This window comes from Zerene cesonia, chromosome 14 (assembly GCF_012273895.1).
Source record: "Zerene cesonia ecotype Mississippi chromosome 14, Zerene_cesonia_1.1, whole genome shotgun sequence".
Classification (NCBI taxonomy): Eukaryota; Metazoa; Arthropoda; class Insecta; order Lepidoptera; family Pieridae; genus Zerene; species Zerene cesonia.
In genome coordinates this window covers 4,586,677-4,605,682 of record NC_052115.1, presented here as the reverse complement: position 1 = coordinate 4,605,682, position 19,006 = coordinate 4,586,677, and the positions used below count along the sequence as shown (strand labels likewise).

Genomic DNA, 19,006 nt, shown 5'->3' with positions numbered 1-19,006 from the left:
ATACACTTTATATCTTATATATAAAATTCTCGTGTCACAATGTTAGTCTCTATACTCCTCCGAAACGGCTTGATCGATTCCTCTGAAATTTGGTAAGCATATTGGGTAGGTCTGAGAATCGGCTAACATCTATTTTTCATACCACTAAACGATAAGAGTAAGGCAGAACAGCGTTTGCCGGGTGCAGCTAGTACACATATAAATAAAGCACATCAAACATCAAATTTCTGGAAAAACAACGGCTTAACGGCTCGACCAGTTAAGGTACATTTCTCAACGAAAATGTCTGACAAAATGTTACAAAACTGGACTGCCTCAAACAATTCAGTGCAATAAATGAACCACTTTTAATTTCATAGGGCTTTGCTACCAAATATATACGCGATAAAATCACGACGGCCCGTTCCGTTCCAAATAAATTACACAATCTTAATGCTCAGATTTTGATTACGGAAATTACGTTATATGGGAAACCGTATTTGAGTTTTCGCTTTCATTATATGAACAGCTCGCGCTTCAGACTAAAACACCGAGGCCTGGAATTTTAATGAGCTGTAATTGTATTCTAAAGGCTATGAACTGGCTCGTGCACTAAGAAGGAACGGTGCTGTATATTCAGATGCTGTACGCAATAGATATATTCTAATGTTATTATAAATACTTGAAATGCGAATGTTTAGGTATAAATCATGTCGATAACGCGAAGAATGACTGATATTTTCGACTTTAGATGAATAAAAAGTAAGTGGTTTGTTTTGAGTCATATTAAACACGTTGTTAATAATAAATATAATATAATATAATACATAGGTAATTAATAGTTGCAAATTGCGGTACATATATTCCCACAATATCATTGATATCGTAGATGATGTTATGTGAAACAGTTTTTATTCAGAAAATTGTAGTTTTTGAATAGGTATATCCCTACAGGATTTAGTACCGTCAACTCCTTGATTAAATTAGTTAAACATTGAATACTATTATCGGCATTAATGCCTAAAATTTATTATATTTATTTGGGTAGAATATAGACGAAATTATTACCATGGAATAAAGTGCGAATAAGGTGATTGATACCTCGTCATCCACTGAATTGTCATAAATTAACTTCACATTAAATCGGTTCCCGAACAAGTCTGCACGCAAGTATGCCTACTTGCCCATTAAGCAAAGCAGGAAAAGGAGCCCGCTAACCCAGTGGCCAACTCACTAGTCGACGTCGAACGATTACAACGCGTACAGGTCTGCATTCCGTACCAGCACCGCCACCACGTCGCTCGCAACATCTCACATTACTATGAAACTGTTTTAACACAACTCGCAAGTCGCAGTACGATGACGGACCACCTATCACCCCCGGGTGCACGCACGCTCCATTGTTTCATAAAGAGGAAAGCGAAGGACGCCGCGTGCATCTCAATTAACGAAGAGAGTTTTGGCGGCAAGTGAATACCAAACCGATACCACTCGACGGCCGGACGCAAGGACGCGACCATCTGCATCGTGACCGATGACATAGGGAACATTCGCCGCGGATTAAGGAGGACAAATTTCATGGAATAGTGTTTGTTATGCGCGACCGTTGCCGAAAGTTAGCGAAATTTTTTGGCAAGAACGCAACGAGACTAACGGGTGCACCGTGCAGCTGTAATCAGCCGATACATCGTGTGATGATCGTCTGCGAAGGACGTTCTGAGTGATAAACAGTGATATCTTTTAACTATACGCGCTTGTGCTTCTTGTTTTTTGTCTTTAGTTTATAAAACTGGTAAGTAACTTTTTGGTATTGAACTTTTCCCTTAGATATTATCCTAAAGATCCTAAAGATCCTAAAGATCCTAACCCTAAGATTTGGATGATAAAAACAAACTTATTACAATTTTCATAAAAGCGTTATAATTATGACAATATCAACATTAAACATTAATAACACCCCTAAAAGTATTTGTATTTATGTATTTATTTATTTACTTGTTTAGGAAAAAACACTCGAACGATGTAGCATCACGGCAGCACTTAACAAATAGTTCATTGAATTATTTAACCTGGTGGCCGTTGTAAATAATGACAGGTTTTTGTCACACCACCTACTTTATGAAACAAGTTTAGAAAAAGCCTGCGTTTAATGTCTAGTAAGATAAATTTAATATAATTCACTAACTGTAGAATATTCATTGGCAACTTTATTTGATATTTATATTATTTTAAATGAAATAACATAGATAATGGCTATGTTAATCGATCGTGCCTTGTCTGAATGATTAATTACAACAAATTAAAGCAACTTGTAAGAGATCGTAAAAGGGGCTTTTATTAAGGTACTAGTGTACCGCGCGCGGTTTCGCCCGCGCAGTCAAATTAAAAATAAACAGTCCGGGGTTTTCCCGCATAATTTCCGTCAGGTCTCAAACTATCTCCTCACCAAATTTCATACAAATAAGTTTAGTGGATTAGGCAATAAGAAGAGGCAGAGAGACAGAGTTACTTTCGCATATATAATATTAGAATGGCTTTAACATTTCATATATTTTGCGCTCGAGGATTTAGTATTGATATTTCGAAATATTAATAATCTATTTAGATATTTATGGCACGTATAGCAATGGCTTCTGGAGTTACTATTTGGCGTGTAATAGTTTGTTGAGATTGTTTGGTTGTTTCTCTATCTGTAATTGCATTCAATGATTTACTAAAAGTAAAAGCTGCGTTGGTATTGCATATATCTGTTACTACGGGGCTCTTCTTATTTAAAAATCTTCTCTGGTGTTAGGGACGAGGGTACGCGTGTTACTATAGTTCTCCCAAGAACATGTTGAAATAAGAAATGCTTGTTTATTATTATTACATTATAAAATTATGTGGTTACTAAATCTGTTTTGACTTTTTTTATAATAATACATGAGTAATCCTAATCAACCTGACACCTGTATCTAATCGCATTAATTAATTAATAACTTGTATCATCTGACCGGCTATCGTGTTAATAAGTATTTTTATATAATCTAAACATAAGTAAAAGGCGGTGCTTCTAAATATTGCTATAATATAAATGATATTTCCAGACGTTTAAAATATAGGAACCTAGAATAAGGACCTTATAATCGCTCACTCCGTTGTACCTTGAAATAAGCACCAATAATATGACATTTTTTATATGTATGGTGTACTAGCTACAACCCGCGGCGACAATCGCATGGTACCCGGGTAAAAATAGCCTATGTGCTAATCCAGACTATCATCTATCTCTGTACCAAATTTCCTACAGATTCGGTAAGCTGATTTCGCGTGATAGAGTAGGTAATAAACATCCATTAATACTAACTTTCGCGTTTATAATATCAGTAGGATTTAGTATTAACCTGTACATATTATGTAAACTACATTTTATACACTTTAACTCTTCGTTTTATAATTTCGTAATACCTGGCTTATAAATCAATTATAATCAGTACTGCATCAATTCACGTTAATTAGTTGTCTATCACAAGGGAAAGTATACTCGCATGAATATACTTTCCACTAGAGTGAATCAAAAACAATCGACCGATCGGTTTGGCTAGGCTGATTCGACAATCTGATATTTGCAAATAATATTTTTAATATATAAAACGTAAAGGTAACTGACTGACTCACTGACTGATCTATCAACGCACAGTCCAAACTACTGGACTGAACGAGTTGAGATTTGGCATAGCTACTATGTTGTAGACATACGCTTAGGATTTGATAAATGCCAACAATGCCATGACTTAAATGTATCTATTCGTATCTAGTGCAGTTGAAAATATATAAATTAAACAATATTACAATTCAGAATAATAATATCGTCAAAGAGATTTCCGTTTAGAATATTGTTTGGGAATGAGGCTATTTCTGCCAGCAGTCAGCTAGAGTACATTTTCTGATATGAACAAAAGACCACGTCGCAATAAAGCAGGCCGCAAGTTAAAACAATAAAACATTTGGGTGAAAACGCCCATATAAGTCTAATACATCACAAGGCATTGTAAATCTAGATATTCTGTAGGTCAGCCGGAAGAAACTGGATACAAATTTATGAAGAGACGTTTCATGTCGACTGCGAATTATTTGAGTGTACTAGATATTTAGTAAGTACATATTTATATTTAGGCCGCGTGTTAAGTTAGTTAACTTTAAAGTATAAACTGTATGTAGGTACCTACTATTTGTAATACATTTGTTTTATTTTTCAATTAAATATGTTCACATTTGATAAATAATGGAATAATGGATAATGATTTTGAATTCTCAAATTATTTAAGAAATCATGGGGGTGCATGTATTTCCAGTGTGAAAGCTGAATAGGATGTGCATACAAATAGAATTCGTGATTACACTGTAAAAATCGATGCCTTATCGATATTCCATCTCGACTAAACTTTTTATATAAGCATTGACAAGGCCGTGCAGAGTATTATAAGTAGTCTCAGAATTCGGAGTGTACCTACTTTTATAAGACTGCCATTTATTCATTACTGCTCGAAACGGTAAACAAACATCGTGAAGAAACCAACTCGTTTAATAAATAATAGTTCCACGACATTTGCCACCTACCAACCTGCACTTGGCCAGCGTTATAGGTTATGGCTAGATAATTTTATTTTATTTATATAAGATCCTGTGTCCCTGCAGTGGGAATATATATGAGCTGATGATAATTTCCATGTATAAATTTTCATTAGTGTACTAATTGCAAGTACTTGACACTAACCAAGCGTTGAAGTTATTATAATATGTAAAGCGTGCGTTTATGCGTAAATAAAAGTGCGCTATCCATCCATCCACTTCGAAAAGATCAATCCAATTTTAGAGGTGTAATCGACTTAACGCTTCTACAAATGTTCATGGGCGGTGGTAGCGCTTACCACCAGGCGTCCCCTCCGTTGCCAACTGTGACATAAAAAAAAGAAACGGTTTGATGTAAACTACAGGGGTATAGTATTAATTAGTGTTTCGTTAAAGGTTTAATTAAATAAATGCTCATATTCCGTATACATAATTCATCCTAGCCTTGTTTTTTTAACGAGGTGATTATGCAGTAGTAACGTTAAATAATCATGTCACATACCACAATTACGATGGAACATGGACACGCGACAAATTAATTACGTTCCTACTGGGAAATGTAATTTGTATAGACTGACGCACGTACACAGAAAAAATACAAGGGTCTAATGCACAAATGCACAACACAGTGGCGATCTAAGGCATTTAAATTATATTATTACTAGCTGCACGCTAGTCATTTATCGTAATTAAAATAATATAAACTATCCTATCTTTTAAGTTAGATAGAACTGCACACTGTGTGCAAATTTGATTAAAATCAGTTGAGTTGTTTAAGAGTTCATCGCGGACAAACACTGTGACATGTAATTTATAGGTATAAAGATTGTCAAAATTGTTGCTTAAAATACGGTCACATAAGTCAAATGATTTAGAATTTAGATGTACATTTTTTCATTAGTCATCTTTGGGTACGGTCATAATGCACGTTTGTGTTTTACCTACTAATGCAGCAGTAAATGCAGGTTCAGAATTTCCTGGTTTTCCTTCTCTAACACATTGAATTGTTATACGAAAAAAGCATGCCTCGAATTAAGATATTTATTCAACGGATCGATCATATTCTCTGAATAGGTGATTATGATATTATCGTACGTCGCAACTTATTTCTTTAGAAAAAAACCTTTACCATTTCCACGTCTTTAGAAAAAACCCTATGCGCTGAGAATCCTTTATAGCCTCAACACGTTGCCAACATTAAGAACCTTTATTCTTCATCATTTAATCTATAGTAATATTAAAGCTGAAGAGTTTGTTTGTTTGTTTGTTTGAACGCACTAATCTCAGGAAATACTGGTCCGATTTGAAAAATTCTTTCAGTGTTAGATAGCCCATTTATTGACGAAGGCTATATATGTACCACGGGCGAAGCCGGGGCGGACCGCTAGTATTTAATATAATATAGCACCTTAAAACAGCAGTGCGTACAATATTAACTCATTCTAGATTAACCACTCACACGTAATACTATTCATAGTTTCCAATCCAACAACAATGATTCGATCATAATAATATTATAACACAATCGATGTTTACTTTGATTTATAATCGATTGTCGTATTAAACCGGTTCATGTGACCTGCAGGTCTGGATATTATGCGGGTACGGGCAATCAACTTACCTGACCCGTAACACATATAAGTCGGTCAAATTAACAGGTTTAATCCTTGCCGTCCTCGCCTATAACATTCCTTGAAACATCAACACTTAACTTTTATTGTCGCTACTTGTTTATTTTATTTTTAATGGAAGCATAGGCAACGAGCATCTGAGATAGTGATAGTATAACGACGAGGTGTTTTAACATCTTTAATAATGTTTATCAAGTGAATACTCATTTACCGTTTTATTTTGATATTTTATTTATTTTACTATGCAAATAATCGATTTCTGCAATTGCAGAACTGTCGAGATGTTATCAATTTTAACTTAAACAGCAGGATAATTTTTGAATTGATAGCTTTAATAAAAATGTGCTTGTGTAGAGTTATAGCGAGCGAATATATAGCTGCTACCAAGTTATTATATAGTTATATCATTAAAATGGTATGATCCAAAGAACAAAATAAATGTATAATAAGTTTTAAAGCTGTTTATGTGAAACATGCATAGCAACCACGTTATTCATCAATATATATATATATATTTTACGAGACATTTTTTTATATTATTTAAATGGGATATTTTTAGTTGATACGTGGTTTTCTATCTCGCTGGTGGTTTCCAAAAATTTAAAGCTCGATCCTGGTGTATCTTCAAAGTATTTTTTACCATAAATTCTCTTGAATTCTGAGGCACAAGGAACAATAAGTTCATAAAAAATTGGCGGAGCATTGTCGTATATTGCTTTGTCTCCTGTAACGATTATTTTTATAGTGAAATGTACAGAATCTTCTTCGTTTCTCGAGAATGATACACTTCTCGGACATAGTTGAACCTCAAATCTAACTTCTGATTGAGCCGGTACAAAGGTTTCCATAGGAGAAATATTAAATAGTTTCTTCATTTTTGTTGTCAGTTTAATTTTGATAGTCACTGGTACATATATGTGCGTGTTTGCGATAGTGAAATATTCTCTATACATTCCATATTCACTAGGACATTCTGTCATATCTAACATAATGGGGTGAATTTTAAGAGGATGGGGAAGAACTTCAGATAAAATTTTGATAGTTTTTCTCATAACCACGTTGTCGTTATCAGGGTTATAAAAATCTAAATTATAGTAATATTGATGAGATCCAATGTGCTCGGCTTTTTTAAAATATGCTTGAATATTGTGTACACTATGTGGGTGCAAATATAAGTAAGTAGATTTAATATAATACGGTTGAAGTGAAATGGTTATTATTTCATTCAACACACCACTAACAATATCAGTAGTTTCAATTATTTCCTCTGGTGTTTCTAGATTATCTAACTTAATTGATGAAATTAATGCGCTGTCTGATTCAATATCGTCATTTCGCTGTATTACACTTTCAGTGTTTGGGCTTACTACATGAAGTGAGTTTACACTTTCGTCAGACAGGAGTTCATATAAATTTATATCTTGTTTTCCTATATGTAAGTGATAAAAATAATCGTCATTTACACATATCTTAATATTTCCATACGGACATTGATGTTTGCCTGTAATTTGCCATGAATAAACCGGTGATATATTAACAGTTTCAGTAACATCAATTGATCGCCTTTCATTGTAGTCACATATAAATGGTATCCTTAAAATTTCTTCTTGTTTCTCATAAGAAACGAAGCCGATTTTAAAGTTTAGTATTCCTTCGTAAAATTTCGTTTCTGGCATTAATTTAAAATTCAAGCAATAAACTTTAGAAAGGCCTGCACACAGTTTTACAGGAGTAGACGGTTTTAATTTAAATTTCTTTAAAGAAGATTTATTAGTCAATTCCTTAAACCGAACATATAAACAATCAGTTGTACAATTTCTAAGTGTAAATTTAATATATCGTTCACGTTCGCTGAACACTTTAATTTCTTTTGGATAGCAACCTACCGATGTCGTCTGTTCTAAGAGCAATTCTTTAATTTCCATCCGTTCATGCTCATCTTTAATTGAGGTATGAAATGAATGATAACTTAAAGCTGTGCAATGAGAACCAACGGGTGAAATCAATTTATGTGGATTTGTACAAATAATCACAGGTAGTTTCTGCGAACTTTCTGATTTCACATCTTGGTCTACATCGGCGTGTATTGTTTCCTTAGAATCAACAACCTCTGTATTTGGGTGAACTGTTAGTTCAACATCACTTATTTCACCAACAAACTCTTCACTAGTATAGTCCTTGCCTTTAAACGTAATTATTGTTTCAGTTGCGTCTTTAATGTCGACTACGTTCTTCTTGTGTTTTATTAATTGCATTTCATTCCATATATCGGCAGTTCTCGCTAGTTCATCAGTTAACGCAAAGGGGGATTGTCGGTATTGTTGCACCCACAGCTTTTCTATTATACTTTTCTTACGTGCAAATGCATTTCGAACTTTACTTTTCATTTCATTCTTCACATCATATAGGGATTGTATAACTTCTTTCCATTGATCTATCGATCGTATATCTATTTTGTATTGTGCCTCTAATGATTTTATAAAGTTCTCTATATCTACTGAATAATTGCTAGTCCCACGTATTCTGATGTGTTTACACTGCGACAAATTCATACTGAAATAACTATACGTACAATATCAACATACAAATGAATATAATATAAAACACATAGATTTATTAAATAAGAAAATATTTACGAAACATACACTGACGTAAAAAGTCTATTTGACATTTTAAGTTATTTTAAACTATGGACGGCGCATAAATATAAAATCCATGTTTATTTTAGTCCACTGAAAATGAAAAACTTCTTATTAAATTTAATGTCTTAATGAACAGATTTCTAACAACATAAAATATTGTGATAAAAAAATGTCTTCTACAGATGGCAATGGAGAGAATACCTCGCGTATTACTTAGTATAGCACTAGCTGCACTTCTGCCAATGGCTTCACCAAATATCCGGGAGGAACAAGCCAGAGAAAATATACCTCATTCTAGACAGAAGAGGATACTATGGATCACGAACGATGGGCGTTTGGCGTTACCCCCAGGAACGACAATGACGATAACACCTTCGATATCTATGCCCTTTGTAAGGCATCCGCCCAAGGGGTTCCTTTCGAATATGACTATAAGCTTCCCATTTACAAGTGAGTACCGATAGCACTTATTTAATTATTAATAAATATTCTACGAATAGTAAAGATTAAGGCTGTACCGGATTTTACTTGTGAATAATTCACAAAATTCTTTAAGTTTTCTTGCATAACCAGATATTGAGTTCTTATCCATGATTGTGACTACTAAGGAATTCATGAATAATTTGAGTACTTTACAATCATGTCTTAATAAAAAATTGCGGCATTATGCTGCATTACCAAGATTTCACGGTAGGCTCTGTACCAGTACTATTGAATACTTACGTAACTACAATACATTGTTATTATCAAGTATGCCAATTTACAGGTACCCTAATGTATCAGCTGGAATGTAAAAGTCAGTATTTAAATTGAAAATGAACTACGTAGAAAAGTAGAACAAATCTAATGTACTATGTAACATAGTTTAATATAGAGCAGTAATAGAGAAAATAACATTAGCGAGTATAAGGTAGTTTAAAGGACTAATTAAAAACCTTAAAATTAACTTGAAATATAACAAATATCTGGTAATATGTAGATCGACAGAAATAAGGATTGTAATAACATTTATTAAGGAAATTTAGTTAAAAACAACAAGAATGTAGAGTATATAGTATGTAGCCATTGTTTTGGATTAATTGACCTTACATATAATATTGGACATTATGCGTATAATAGATTTTATGCTTATATTACCCGCAGTTTTAGCTTCTTTAAACAAACCTTTAAAAAATGAATTTTCGATACTTAGAACTGCTAACATATTGACACCCTAACAGAAAAAGCATGAAAAAATATATTAATTTTTGCAGTTGATTTCGATAAATTGGGTTTGACTGACAACGAGAATCCTTACGGTGACCTGCCGCCGATCTTCGCGAGGTCCATGGGCAGAACTGCTGCTTCTGTTATGGCGGACTATGTAGGACAGTACCTAGAGCATAGACGAGGAAAGAGGTCTACAGACACACAGATACCCCCTGAAGCTGAGAAGGTTATTCTAGACAAATTTCACGGAGGTGAAAGGCGAGTATAAAATTTTTATAATAAACATATTGATGGAAATTTTATTGTGTGACTTATGAAAGGTTCTCTTTATTGTTATTTCACAAAAGAAAAATGAGCAGTTAAATTAGTTTAATAATAGTTAGCTCTCCCTATTGTATAGCAGTGCCTTAACTAACTGTCATGTTAAATCTTTTCCAACTGAATAAAATATTGTTATTCATCGATCAACACGATGTTCGATCCAAAGTTAAAGTTCTTAAGAATTTTTTTAAACCGTGTGACCGATTTTTATAGAATCAGAGGATTTATATGGGAAACCAATCAAAATAGGTCCTGCCTCGTGATCAAATTTTTTCTATTCTTTCAAAATTTCTCATTTATAAAGCATTTCAATGCTATAAAACTAAAAATTAAATTCAACAAAGGCCGCGTTCCATCGATACAATATTGTAATCATTGAAATAATGTTTCGTATTGGTTGTGATGGTTCTTAATCATCTCAATAGATGGCGTGGGGTGCCCCTTAGGCACATGAAACGGAAAGAGTAGAAGAAATTCGATTACTGTGGCAGGATCACGGGTGGCCGAGAGGCTAGGCGTTGCTACGGTTAGGCAAGATACGCAGGTTCGAATCCTGCCTCGTGATCAAATTTTTTCTATTCTTTCAAAATTTCTCAATCGTTAACTTTGTAAAAGAAGTCTAGTAATCAAGAGACGAGATTGAAAATACCAGACATGATTACTCAAAAGAGTATATTTTGTCAGATCATAACTCGTCGTTACTAGAATTAAATGACTTATATATCTCTTAAATGTTTAAGGGTCACGTGTAACTATCCTTTAAAAGGACACATAAAAACGAAAACACGAGGATGGGCGTGTGACGATAAATGTCCGTAACTTTCACTCACCCCGATAGGGACATCGCGATTTCGGCACGCAATATTTGGCATCGCGTGCGGGAAGTACGCTAACACAATAATAATTAGAAGTCACTTGGTCTTCTCAATTATGCAACGCATTTAGAGGATTTATTGTCACTTTTTTATGTAGCGGTGTGACTAGATTAATAATAAGGGTAATATGAAATTTGATCAGCCAGAATTTTCATTTGCTGTCCAATTTATAAAATGATATATTAGTATAGCCGTCCCATTATCATTATTTTAAATTGGTATATTTTATATAAAGTAGTGATATATTGTATATGCAGATAAACTCCGCAATTTGTATGTTCTTAGAATACTTTAATAATTTAGATGATTATTTAAAAATTTATTTGATTTTTTCCAGGCTATCTGGCGTACATGTCTATATAACTATAAAATCAATCTGTTTCTTTAGTACATTCTGCATAGTAAATAATAAATAAATCTCATATTATACGGCATCATGTCATAAAACCGGCGCGTGCGCATAAAATGACCATATGATTATTTCCATAAATTCATTCTGGGTTTCAGCTTAGTCATTGTCACATACGGTACAAAAATGTAAATACCCGTTGAAATAAAGTGTCACATTGTTTTCTCTGAATATTGCTTCCAGTATATGATAAACACATATAGATAACAAATCTTGTTTATTTTATAGAGCGCTTATGTACGGAATTGCGGAAGATCTACTAGCTAATTTCGGATTAGATGGGAAAGAGTGTCTACTGAGAGCGATTTGCGAGGTGCATGCCCATCCTTTGCATAATTTTGGCTTCCTTGGTGAAGTTATGAAGTTGTTCTTCAGGTAAGGAAATTAGATTAAAAACTATACATTTACAGCCCTATATTTTGTACTGAACTAAAAAAAAATCAAAAGAAAAAAAGTTAAGTATAAAGACCGAGTTTGGAACATTTTAATTTCGCCTCTTAGAACATATTTTAAATCTTAACTTGTGACGTCACAAAGCCCCATCCCCTTTAACATATTACGTAATTTATTGATGACCCCATCACAGTGAAACATTATATATATTTCCGTACTATACCTATATATTCTCGAGATTTCGAATTTATTTTTACATTCGCTACTAGCTCAATGCACTTATATTAATTATCTCTATACACCCAATTCTTGAACACAAAATTCAAATTTTAATTGCTATGTGTCTTGATTCACATTTTGCACACAATAATGTGGATCAATGTATAGATTTATCATAAAAGTAAACGAAGAGCTTATAAATAGCACTTTAATTAATGTAAAATCGTGTGACAGAAACATAAATTATCTAATTCTAGGATTATCGATTGAAGTAAAATTCCACTATTTGAAGCGTCATAAAACCAGTATCCTTACGGTTTCATAACCCATATTCATTTAATTAAGAACTATTGATTTATTTGATGTTACGAAGAAAAGAAATGTTTTTAGTTTATATAAAAACGCATACAAAATTAAACTAGATGTAAGTCTTATTACTTGTTTTTATAGCCTCGTGATTTATGATTTTAAAGTTTCGTTATGGAATCGTTAAAAAAAATATTTGATTGTTTTTCTTATCTGTTGTTTAGCCCAAGTAAATCACCGTATGCTACTCTTCTTGACGAGTATGTGAAAGCCCAGCAAGCAGGAGAGTCAGGGGGTGAATGCTGGCCTTACTATAGACTATGTCCAAAGAGCATTTTCCAATCAACGCAGAACAAATATGCGTAAGTATCTATTAAATATTGTGCTCAATTGAAAGAAAGTATTTAAAAAACAACTCGAATATATATACTTACTGCGAATCTATAACCTGGGTAACTAAACGTATAATTTCTTTGATGCCATAATTAAATCATAGCTAACATTCCCTATTAAGTAGGAATTAACTTTTATATAAGAATCCATTGATACTTCTTAATCCGGTAACAGAATTAGTGCGTCCCCCAATCATGTGGTAACACGCAATCTCATTTACAACAACACAGCAATAAACTACATATATAATTCATTACATTTTAAGCGAAAAATGCTTCCTGAGTTCCAACCAATTTACGCCCCAACAAGCCTCCATTAGGAAACAAAAATAATGATACCTCAACGGTAAGAACCGGCAATGAAATGGATTAATCACAAAATTTCCAATAATTATTACAAAGATTGGAAAGAACGCAAACGCAATTAAAATTGAATGCATCAATGCTTCCACACGCTACAAAAGAATAAAAATTCCTTTTAATTTTCCGACACCTTTCCATTCTAAAGGTTAAAGTTTAGTAATATATAGATATGCTTTACACAGTTATAAAATTATGAAGTAAGTAGCTACCTCATAATTTTGTGTTCATGTTGAAATAAATTAACACACTGATATTCTTTAACAGGGAAGACGCAGAGCTCTTACATAGGAGAGAACACGATAATATCGAAGAGAATAAAATAGAAATAGATAACCTAAAAGCTATGTAACTAAGATAATCAAAATGTCCCAAATGTAGAGGTAGTGTCCAACCAAAGCTATAAGAAAATTTAGTCTTTACAAAAATTGTAATTATTGCACTAATCCCTTCTAGATTCACAATAACAATATTCCTAGAACGCCGAAAATCTATTTCAAATCAATTTCAAACAAAAAAGCAAAATATTCATTGTTCGTGAATTATTACAGTCATTACATAAATAGGAAAGTTATTACTGAGTTGGTAAGGATTTCCGCATGAAACAAAAAGTAATTTAACGACTATACATAACGTTTTCTTTTCATTAATTGGCAATCGTCTGTGTCATCTTTTAACTATAGTTAAATTTAATAATGAAGTGTTAAATATATTAATTAGTTTAATAAAAATATGTTCCATATAATTTTAGATTTAATTTTATGTTACGAGCCAGTCAATCGAGTACAATATGTATGCACAATGAAGGTACGGCATTTTTAGTTATTTTCGTGAATCTAGAAATTAGTGATGTGAAATTAAAGCGTTCATAAGCATTTTACTTATAAGATTATATGACCAATGCGGTAGATGCGTGAATAATGCCGAGAAGGGCATTTGTTTGGTCTTAGAGATTGGTTGTTTGGGAAGAAAATGTGGAATACAATTTATAAAATATTTTAACCCAGTGCAGTTTGTTTTTTACGATTAAAATGTAAATGTATGTGGTTTTCCAATTACTTTGACTTCTACTTTTATTGGATCCTAATATTTAAGTTTTTATATTTAAAAATCAGTCAAAATCTCAGTATGAAAATGTTTATGAATCTTACTATAAGTGCCATTTAAAAGTTAAGGTACATTCCTCTATAGTAGACTAAATTATTTTACTTAATTAATAATTAATTAGTGGTTTAAATAAATATAATTTTTACAATACTGTTCTCTAAACTATCACCATTATGTTATAAATAACGGAATAATGTGATAAAAAATCCTGACAAATATTAGTTAAAATTATTTTTATAATATATCTTTGTATTACTAAGTGTCGTAGGTATGAAAACGTTTAATTTATTGTTATTTACTATATATCATAAGTTATTTACAAGATATATTAAAGAGTTTACGATATCATGTTCATTTCTTTCAAATCTTTTCTTCGAATATTTTTCTGTAGAATTTTCTGGACATTAATAAATAAACCGCTCAACGGTGCGAACATAAGTTTACTTGTTGACATAGTTGGGTCGGGAATAGCGTCAAAACTCCGCATACCTGTTTCCCATCCCCTACGAATAACACAGCTGAGCCAAAGCTCAAACGGAGACGTGAAATGAAAAGCTTACGTGACAAGCGATAATATTCTTTTCTAGAATACCTTTGATATGTTCAAGGTAAGTGGAAATTTATATTAGGAATATGTACAGTTCAAAGGTATTATGAATATGTATTTACAGGTACAATATGTGATTATCGCGTGTATATTTTTGTTGAATGCTATGTTCGAAACGGCTTCTATAGTTAAGAGGAGTTATTCCGACCGATCTGTGAGGGGATATGTTACTGAGGTTAGTAGTTTTTATAAATTCGTAACTTTAGACGATTTCATACAATTTGAAGGTTATGTAAATTAACAAAATTTCCTCAGAGAACTTGTTGGTGGAACGAAGTTTGTAAGGAGGAATTTCAAACGTTATTCAGATGCAAATGCCCCTCATGGTCTTACTGCCGCAGTCCCGGGAGATATTACAATGCAGTTTGTTCTATGACGGAAACCGGTTACATATGGGCCCAGCCAAACTCACAATGGCGAGGACAATAATACAATAATTCTTTTACAATACGCGCACCAAAATTTTCCTAGCATTCCAAATTGTAGTCACTCAAAACATGTTTCCAAACGTGCCGATCAATGTGCTGAGACTGATACCGTAGGAGAGGAAATAAAATTTCAACATCTATTTTCATATTTAGCACTAAGTTATTTTACTTCCATTTACGATGGAAGATAAGCATTTTGTCTTGAGCCACTGTTTTTCAATTTATCCTTAAATAAACACGATATAAAACTGTATATGTAGTTTCTCTTAACGATTTCCCAAAGCCCGCTTTTTGCGTGACCTTGGTAATATAATAAGTTATTTATTCTGTCATGAAAGCAATGCCCTACGCGCATGCGTTCTATACGAGCCACTTAATAAAAGTACTAACAATCAATAAAATCTCAGTATACAGCAAACGAATTCAACATCAGACAAAACACGTTATTTTCACAATGCTGCCGATATTATTGTTATTTCTCTCTTTGTATGGTATTAGTTGTGATCCTGAAACGGTGAGAGATAATTTCGACTACTTTAGCTATGGAAATGACGATAATGTCATAAAGAACCCCGATTTACATGCGGTAAGAATAAATATTCTATTGTTTTATCTATTTAGTTCACTATGGTAATAACTTTGAGTAATTGCCACGTGTTTTCAGCCTAAAGACGACATTGTTCTTAGACCACAGGAGGTCAAGGACTGGCCACAACAGTCTCTAAATGTGGGACAAATTACAGCTGTCTCTATCAATTCTTTAGGACAGCCCGTTATATTTCATAGGGCTGAAAGAATTTGGGACGAAAGGTAACCACACAAAAATATATTTGACTTTGCAACGTCTATAATAAATGACATAGTATGAGCAACAATTCACAAGGAAGCACTTTTTTAGAATTACCTATACCAATATGACTACAATTTTGTTCTGACATTTATTTTATTTTTAGCACCTTCAACGAATCTAATGTTTACCAGAACCTCGATAAAGGGCCAATTATTGAGGACACTATACTGGTTCTCGATCCACAGACAGGCTCAGTTTTGCACAGCTGGGGCGCTTACGCGTTTTATATGCCCCACGGTTTAACTGTGGATCATCATGACAATGTTTGGGTCACAGATGTGGCTAAACATCAGGTATTCAAGGTAAGATCGATGTCTAATTCCAAAACCAAACAGACAATTACAAAATTACCTAGAATTTTTTCAAGCAGTAGTTATGGGCGCCCTAAAGTTCTCAATATACACATAGAGATATTGCAAAAACCTAACCTAACCTAATTAAATTACCTACTTATTATTACAGTTTGTCAGAATTAAACATTAATTAAAATAAGAATTCGTCTCCTTGTCTAATTATATATTAACGATATTACGATTCATCGCCTGCATGACGGGCACTTTTTTAGAATTTTTTTACTTCAACAAAAAACAGCAAAGAGGAAATGGTAATGATGATTTAATTTTCAGTATACCCCAAGCAATCACAAATATCCAACACTGACAATTGGTGAGGCATTTACGGCTGGCTATCCCTACAGACGGAGAGTCCTTCTGTGCATGCCGACATCCGTTGCCATCGCAACAACAGGAGAAATCTTCGTCGCCGACGGCTATTGTAACAACCAGATCCTCAAATTTAACGCGGCTGGTACATTGCTCTTAGCCATTCCGTCATTCGCAGAGACATTCACACTAAATCTACCACATAGCGTGACCCTCCTAGAACACCTAGACATGGTTTGCGTCGCTGACAGAGAGAATATGCGAATCGTCTGCCCAAAAGCTGGTTTAAAGAGCTATGCGAAGATGCTCGAACCAGCAACCGTTATTGAGGACCCGACTTTGGGACGAGTTTTCGCAGTGACGTCACACGGCGACATGATTTATGCCGTGAATGGCCCGACAGCTCAAAATATTGCTGTGAGAGGATTTACTGTTAACGTCGTGTATGGTAACATATTGGATTCCTGGGAACCGAGCACGGTGAGTTGGTAACTGTAATCTGGCTTCAATGGAGAGAAAATCACAACAATTATGTGAATGATCTAGAATTTACACCTAAAATCATACTCAATTTTACATAATATAAGTTAGGACAATTATAGATTAGATAATAGTACAATAATTGTAAATTAAGACTAAATAATATAAGTCAACTTGATTTCAACGATTCTCGCTTTGTGAACAACATATAATGTATTTGATATCTCTCTCTTTGTTTGGTTTCTGAGCCTCATACTTATAATTTAAATGTAGTTTTATACAAAAAAATCTATAATGTAGCATAATAAACTTTACTGACACGTAAGATTATTTATGTACGGTTTAAAATTGTATAATATACCCATGTGTCTTTTACAGGGCTTCACAAACCCCCACTCTCTAGCAGTAACACGGAATGGATCTCACCTCTACGTCACAGAAATTGGGCCGAACAAAATATGGAAATTCGAGCTCACAGATGTGTATGACAGAAAATAAAGCTTATTCATCATTCCTATAAGAAGCTTTAATCACAATGATGTAACGTGTAGATCATAGGGACCTGCTTTATAAAGGCGAATTAAATTCGCGTGTAGCCATTTCACTAACCTATACTAGTCTGTATTTTACCCAAAAACATGTTAAAACTTAAAATAAATGTACTCTAGAAAGATGTATGTTTCACATGAGTAGGTATTCTAATGTTATATACGATGGGGTTCGAAATTGCTCAGTAAATAGTCATCGGTAAGAAAATTTTTGATTCCATTATTTAATAAGTTACTCGAAAGTATCTATCCAAAAAAGTTGGCAGTAATTTTATTTCATAAACTAACCATGGAAACAGAATCTATTTTTATCACGTTTCGTATGGATTTTTATTCAATTACAACTTGAAAATTATTAGAAATAAATGCTTTCTTCAAAAAGGGTACCGGCGTTCCTGGGACAGTATCTGGGCCACCCAGATTTTAAAATGGGACCAAATGACAACTACTTCCTACGAAACACGAAAATTACACGTGGATTATAAAACCCCGAAAGTTGTCGAGTAGCAAAACATCAAAAAATACAGTGGAATTGAACGTTCTGTGTTTTCGGGAACGTCGGATAAAAACATTGGGGTTACTGTTACGGGTATCTCGTTTGTTTATTTATTATGTTACAAATTTAGTTTAAAAAATATTAAGCATAGTCTACTAGCAGAATGAGGCTATTATATTATATAGGTTGTTATAAAATCTTGTTCTCTAAATATCATTAAATAAATGGATAGGTGTTCAATTTACGTAGTGTGTTCGTATAAACTGACTATTCTTGTTAAGGCGTCGTACAACAAAAGACGACATTTCTATGTTAACATGATAGATGCTTGAATTATTAGAACGCTATTATATTATAAATATATACCGAAATATTTCACAATTTTATGCCAAAATATTCAATGAACAGAATTACCTGAATTACTGTAGAGATGCGTTTATAGAGAATAATGCAAACGTAATTCATTATAATGTAATTATTC

At 33.3% G+C, this 19,006-nt stretch overlaps 4 protein-coding genes across 5 annotated transcripts in view; 3 read left to right on the top strand and 1 right to left on the bottom strand.

Moving 5' to 3' along the window:
• Positions 1-1,203: 1,203 nt before the first annotated feature.
• LOC119831605 lies at positions 1,204-14,800 on the top strand. The gene is made up of 6 exons (XM_038355031.1): positions 1,204-1,771; positions 9,046-9,313; positions 10,117-10,330; positions 11,906-12,052; positions 12,820-12,957; positions 13,615-14,800. The coding sequence occupies exons 2-6, from the start codon at positions 9,046-9,048 to the stop codon at positions 13,697-13,699; spliced, it is 852 nt and encodes a 283-aa protein (XP_038210959.1). The 5' UTR covers positions 1,204-1,771; the 3' UTR covers positions 13,700-14,800.
• Positions 14,801-14,922: 122 nt separating this feature from the next.
• Positions 14,923-15,742, top strand: LOC119831608. The gene is made up of 3 exons (XM_038355034.1): positions 14,923-15,062; positions 15,126-15,236; positions 15,317-15,742. The coding sequence occupies exons 1-3, from the start codon at positions 15,054-15,056 to the stop codon at positions 15,488-15,490; spliced, it is 294 nt and encodes a 97-aa protein (XP_038210962.1). The 5' UTR covers positions 14,923-15,053; the 3' UTR covers positions 15,491-15,742.
• Positions 15,743-15,863: 121 nt separating this feature from the next.
• On the top strand, positions 15,864-18,049 carry LOC119831604 (peptidyl-alpha-hydroxyglycine alpha-amidating lyase 2-like). Its single transcript, XM_038355030.1, has 5 exons — positions 15,864-16,075; positions 16,154-16,299; positions 16,443-16,641; positions 16,966-17,481; positions 17,860-18,049. The coding sequence occupies exons 1-5, from the start codon at positions 15,944-15,946 to the stop codon at positions 17,977-17,979; spliced, it is 1,113 nt and encodes a 370-aa protein (XP_038210958.1). The 5' UTR covers positions 15,864-15,943; the 3' UTR covers positions 17,980-18,049.
• A 595-nt stretch (positions 18,050-18,644) lies between these two features.
• The window catches only part of LOC119831607 (vesicle transport protein USE1), a 4,103-nt gene continuing 3,741 nt past the window's right edge, over positions 18,645-19,006 (bottom strand). For both annotated transcript variants that reach the window (XM_038355032.1, XM_038355033.1), the window contains exon 8: positions 18,645-18,939. The gene's annotated coding sequence lies outside the window, so the exon portion shown is untranslated. The remainder of the gene's footprint in view (positions 18,940-19,006) is intronic.

Excerpts from the sequence above, each read along its gene's own strand:
- LOC119831605 (XM_038355031.1), top strand. The coding sequence starts at position 9,046 with ATGGCAATGGAGAGAATACCTCGCGTATTACTTAGTATAGCACTAGCT. Across the intron at positions 10,331-11,905 it reads AAATTTCACGGAGGTGAAAG|AGCGCTTATGTACGGAATTG; the intron begins GCGAGTATAAAA and ends TTTATTTTATAG. Across the intron at positions 12,958-13,614 it reads TCAACGCAGAACAAATATGC|GGAAGACGCAGAGCTCTTAC; the intron begins GTAAGTATCTAT and ends ATTCTTTAACAG.
- LOC119831608 (XM_038355034.1), top strand. Across the intron at positions 15,237-15,316 it reads TGAGGGGATATGTTACTGAG|AGAACTTGTTGGTGGAACGA; the intron begins GTTAGTAGTTTT and ends AAATTTCCTCAG.
- LOC119831604 (XM_038355030.1), top strand. The coding sequence starts at position 15,944 with ATGCTGCCGATATTATTGTTATTTCTCTCTTTGTATGGTATTAGTTGT. Across the intron at positions 16,300-16,442 it reads GAAAGAATTTGGGACGAAAG|CACCTTCAACGAATCTAATG; the intron begins GTAACCACACAA and ends TTTTATTTTTAG. Across the intron at positions 16,642-16,965 it reads CTAAACATCAGGTATTCAAG|TATACCCCAAGCAATCACAA; the intron begins GTAAGATCGATG and ends TTTAATTTTCAG.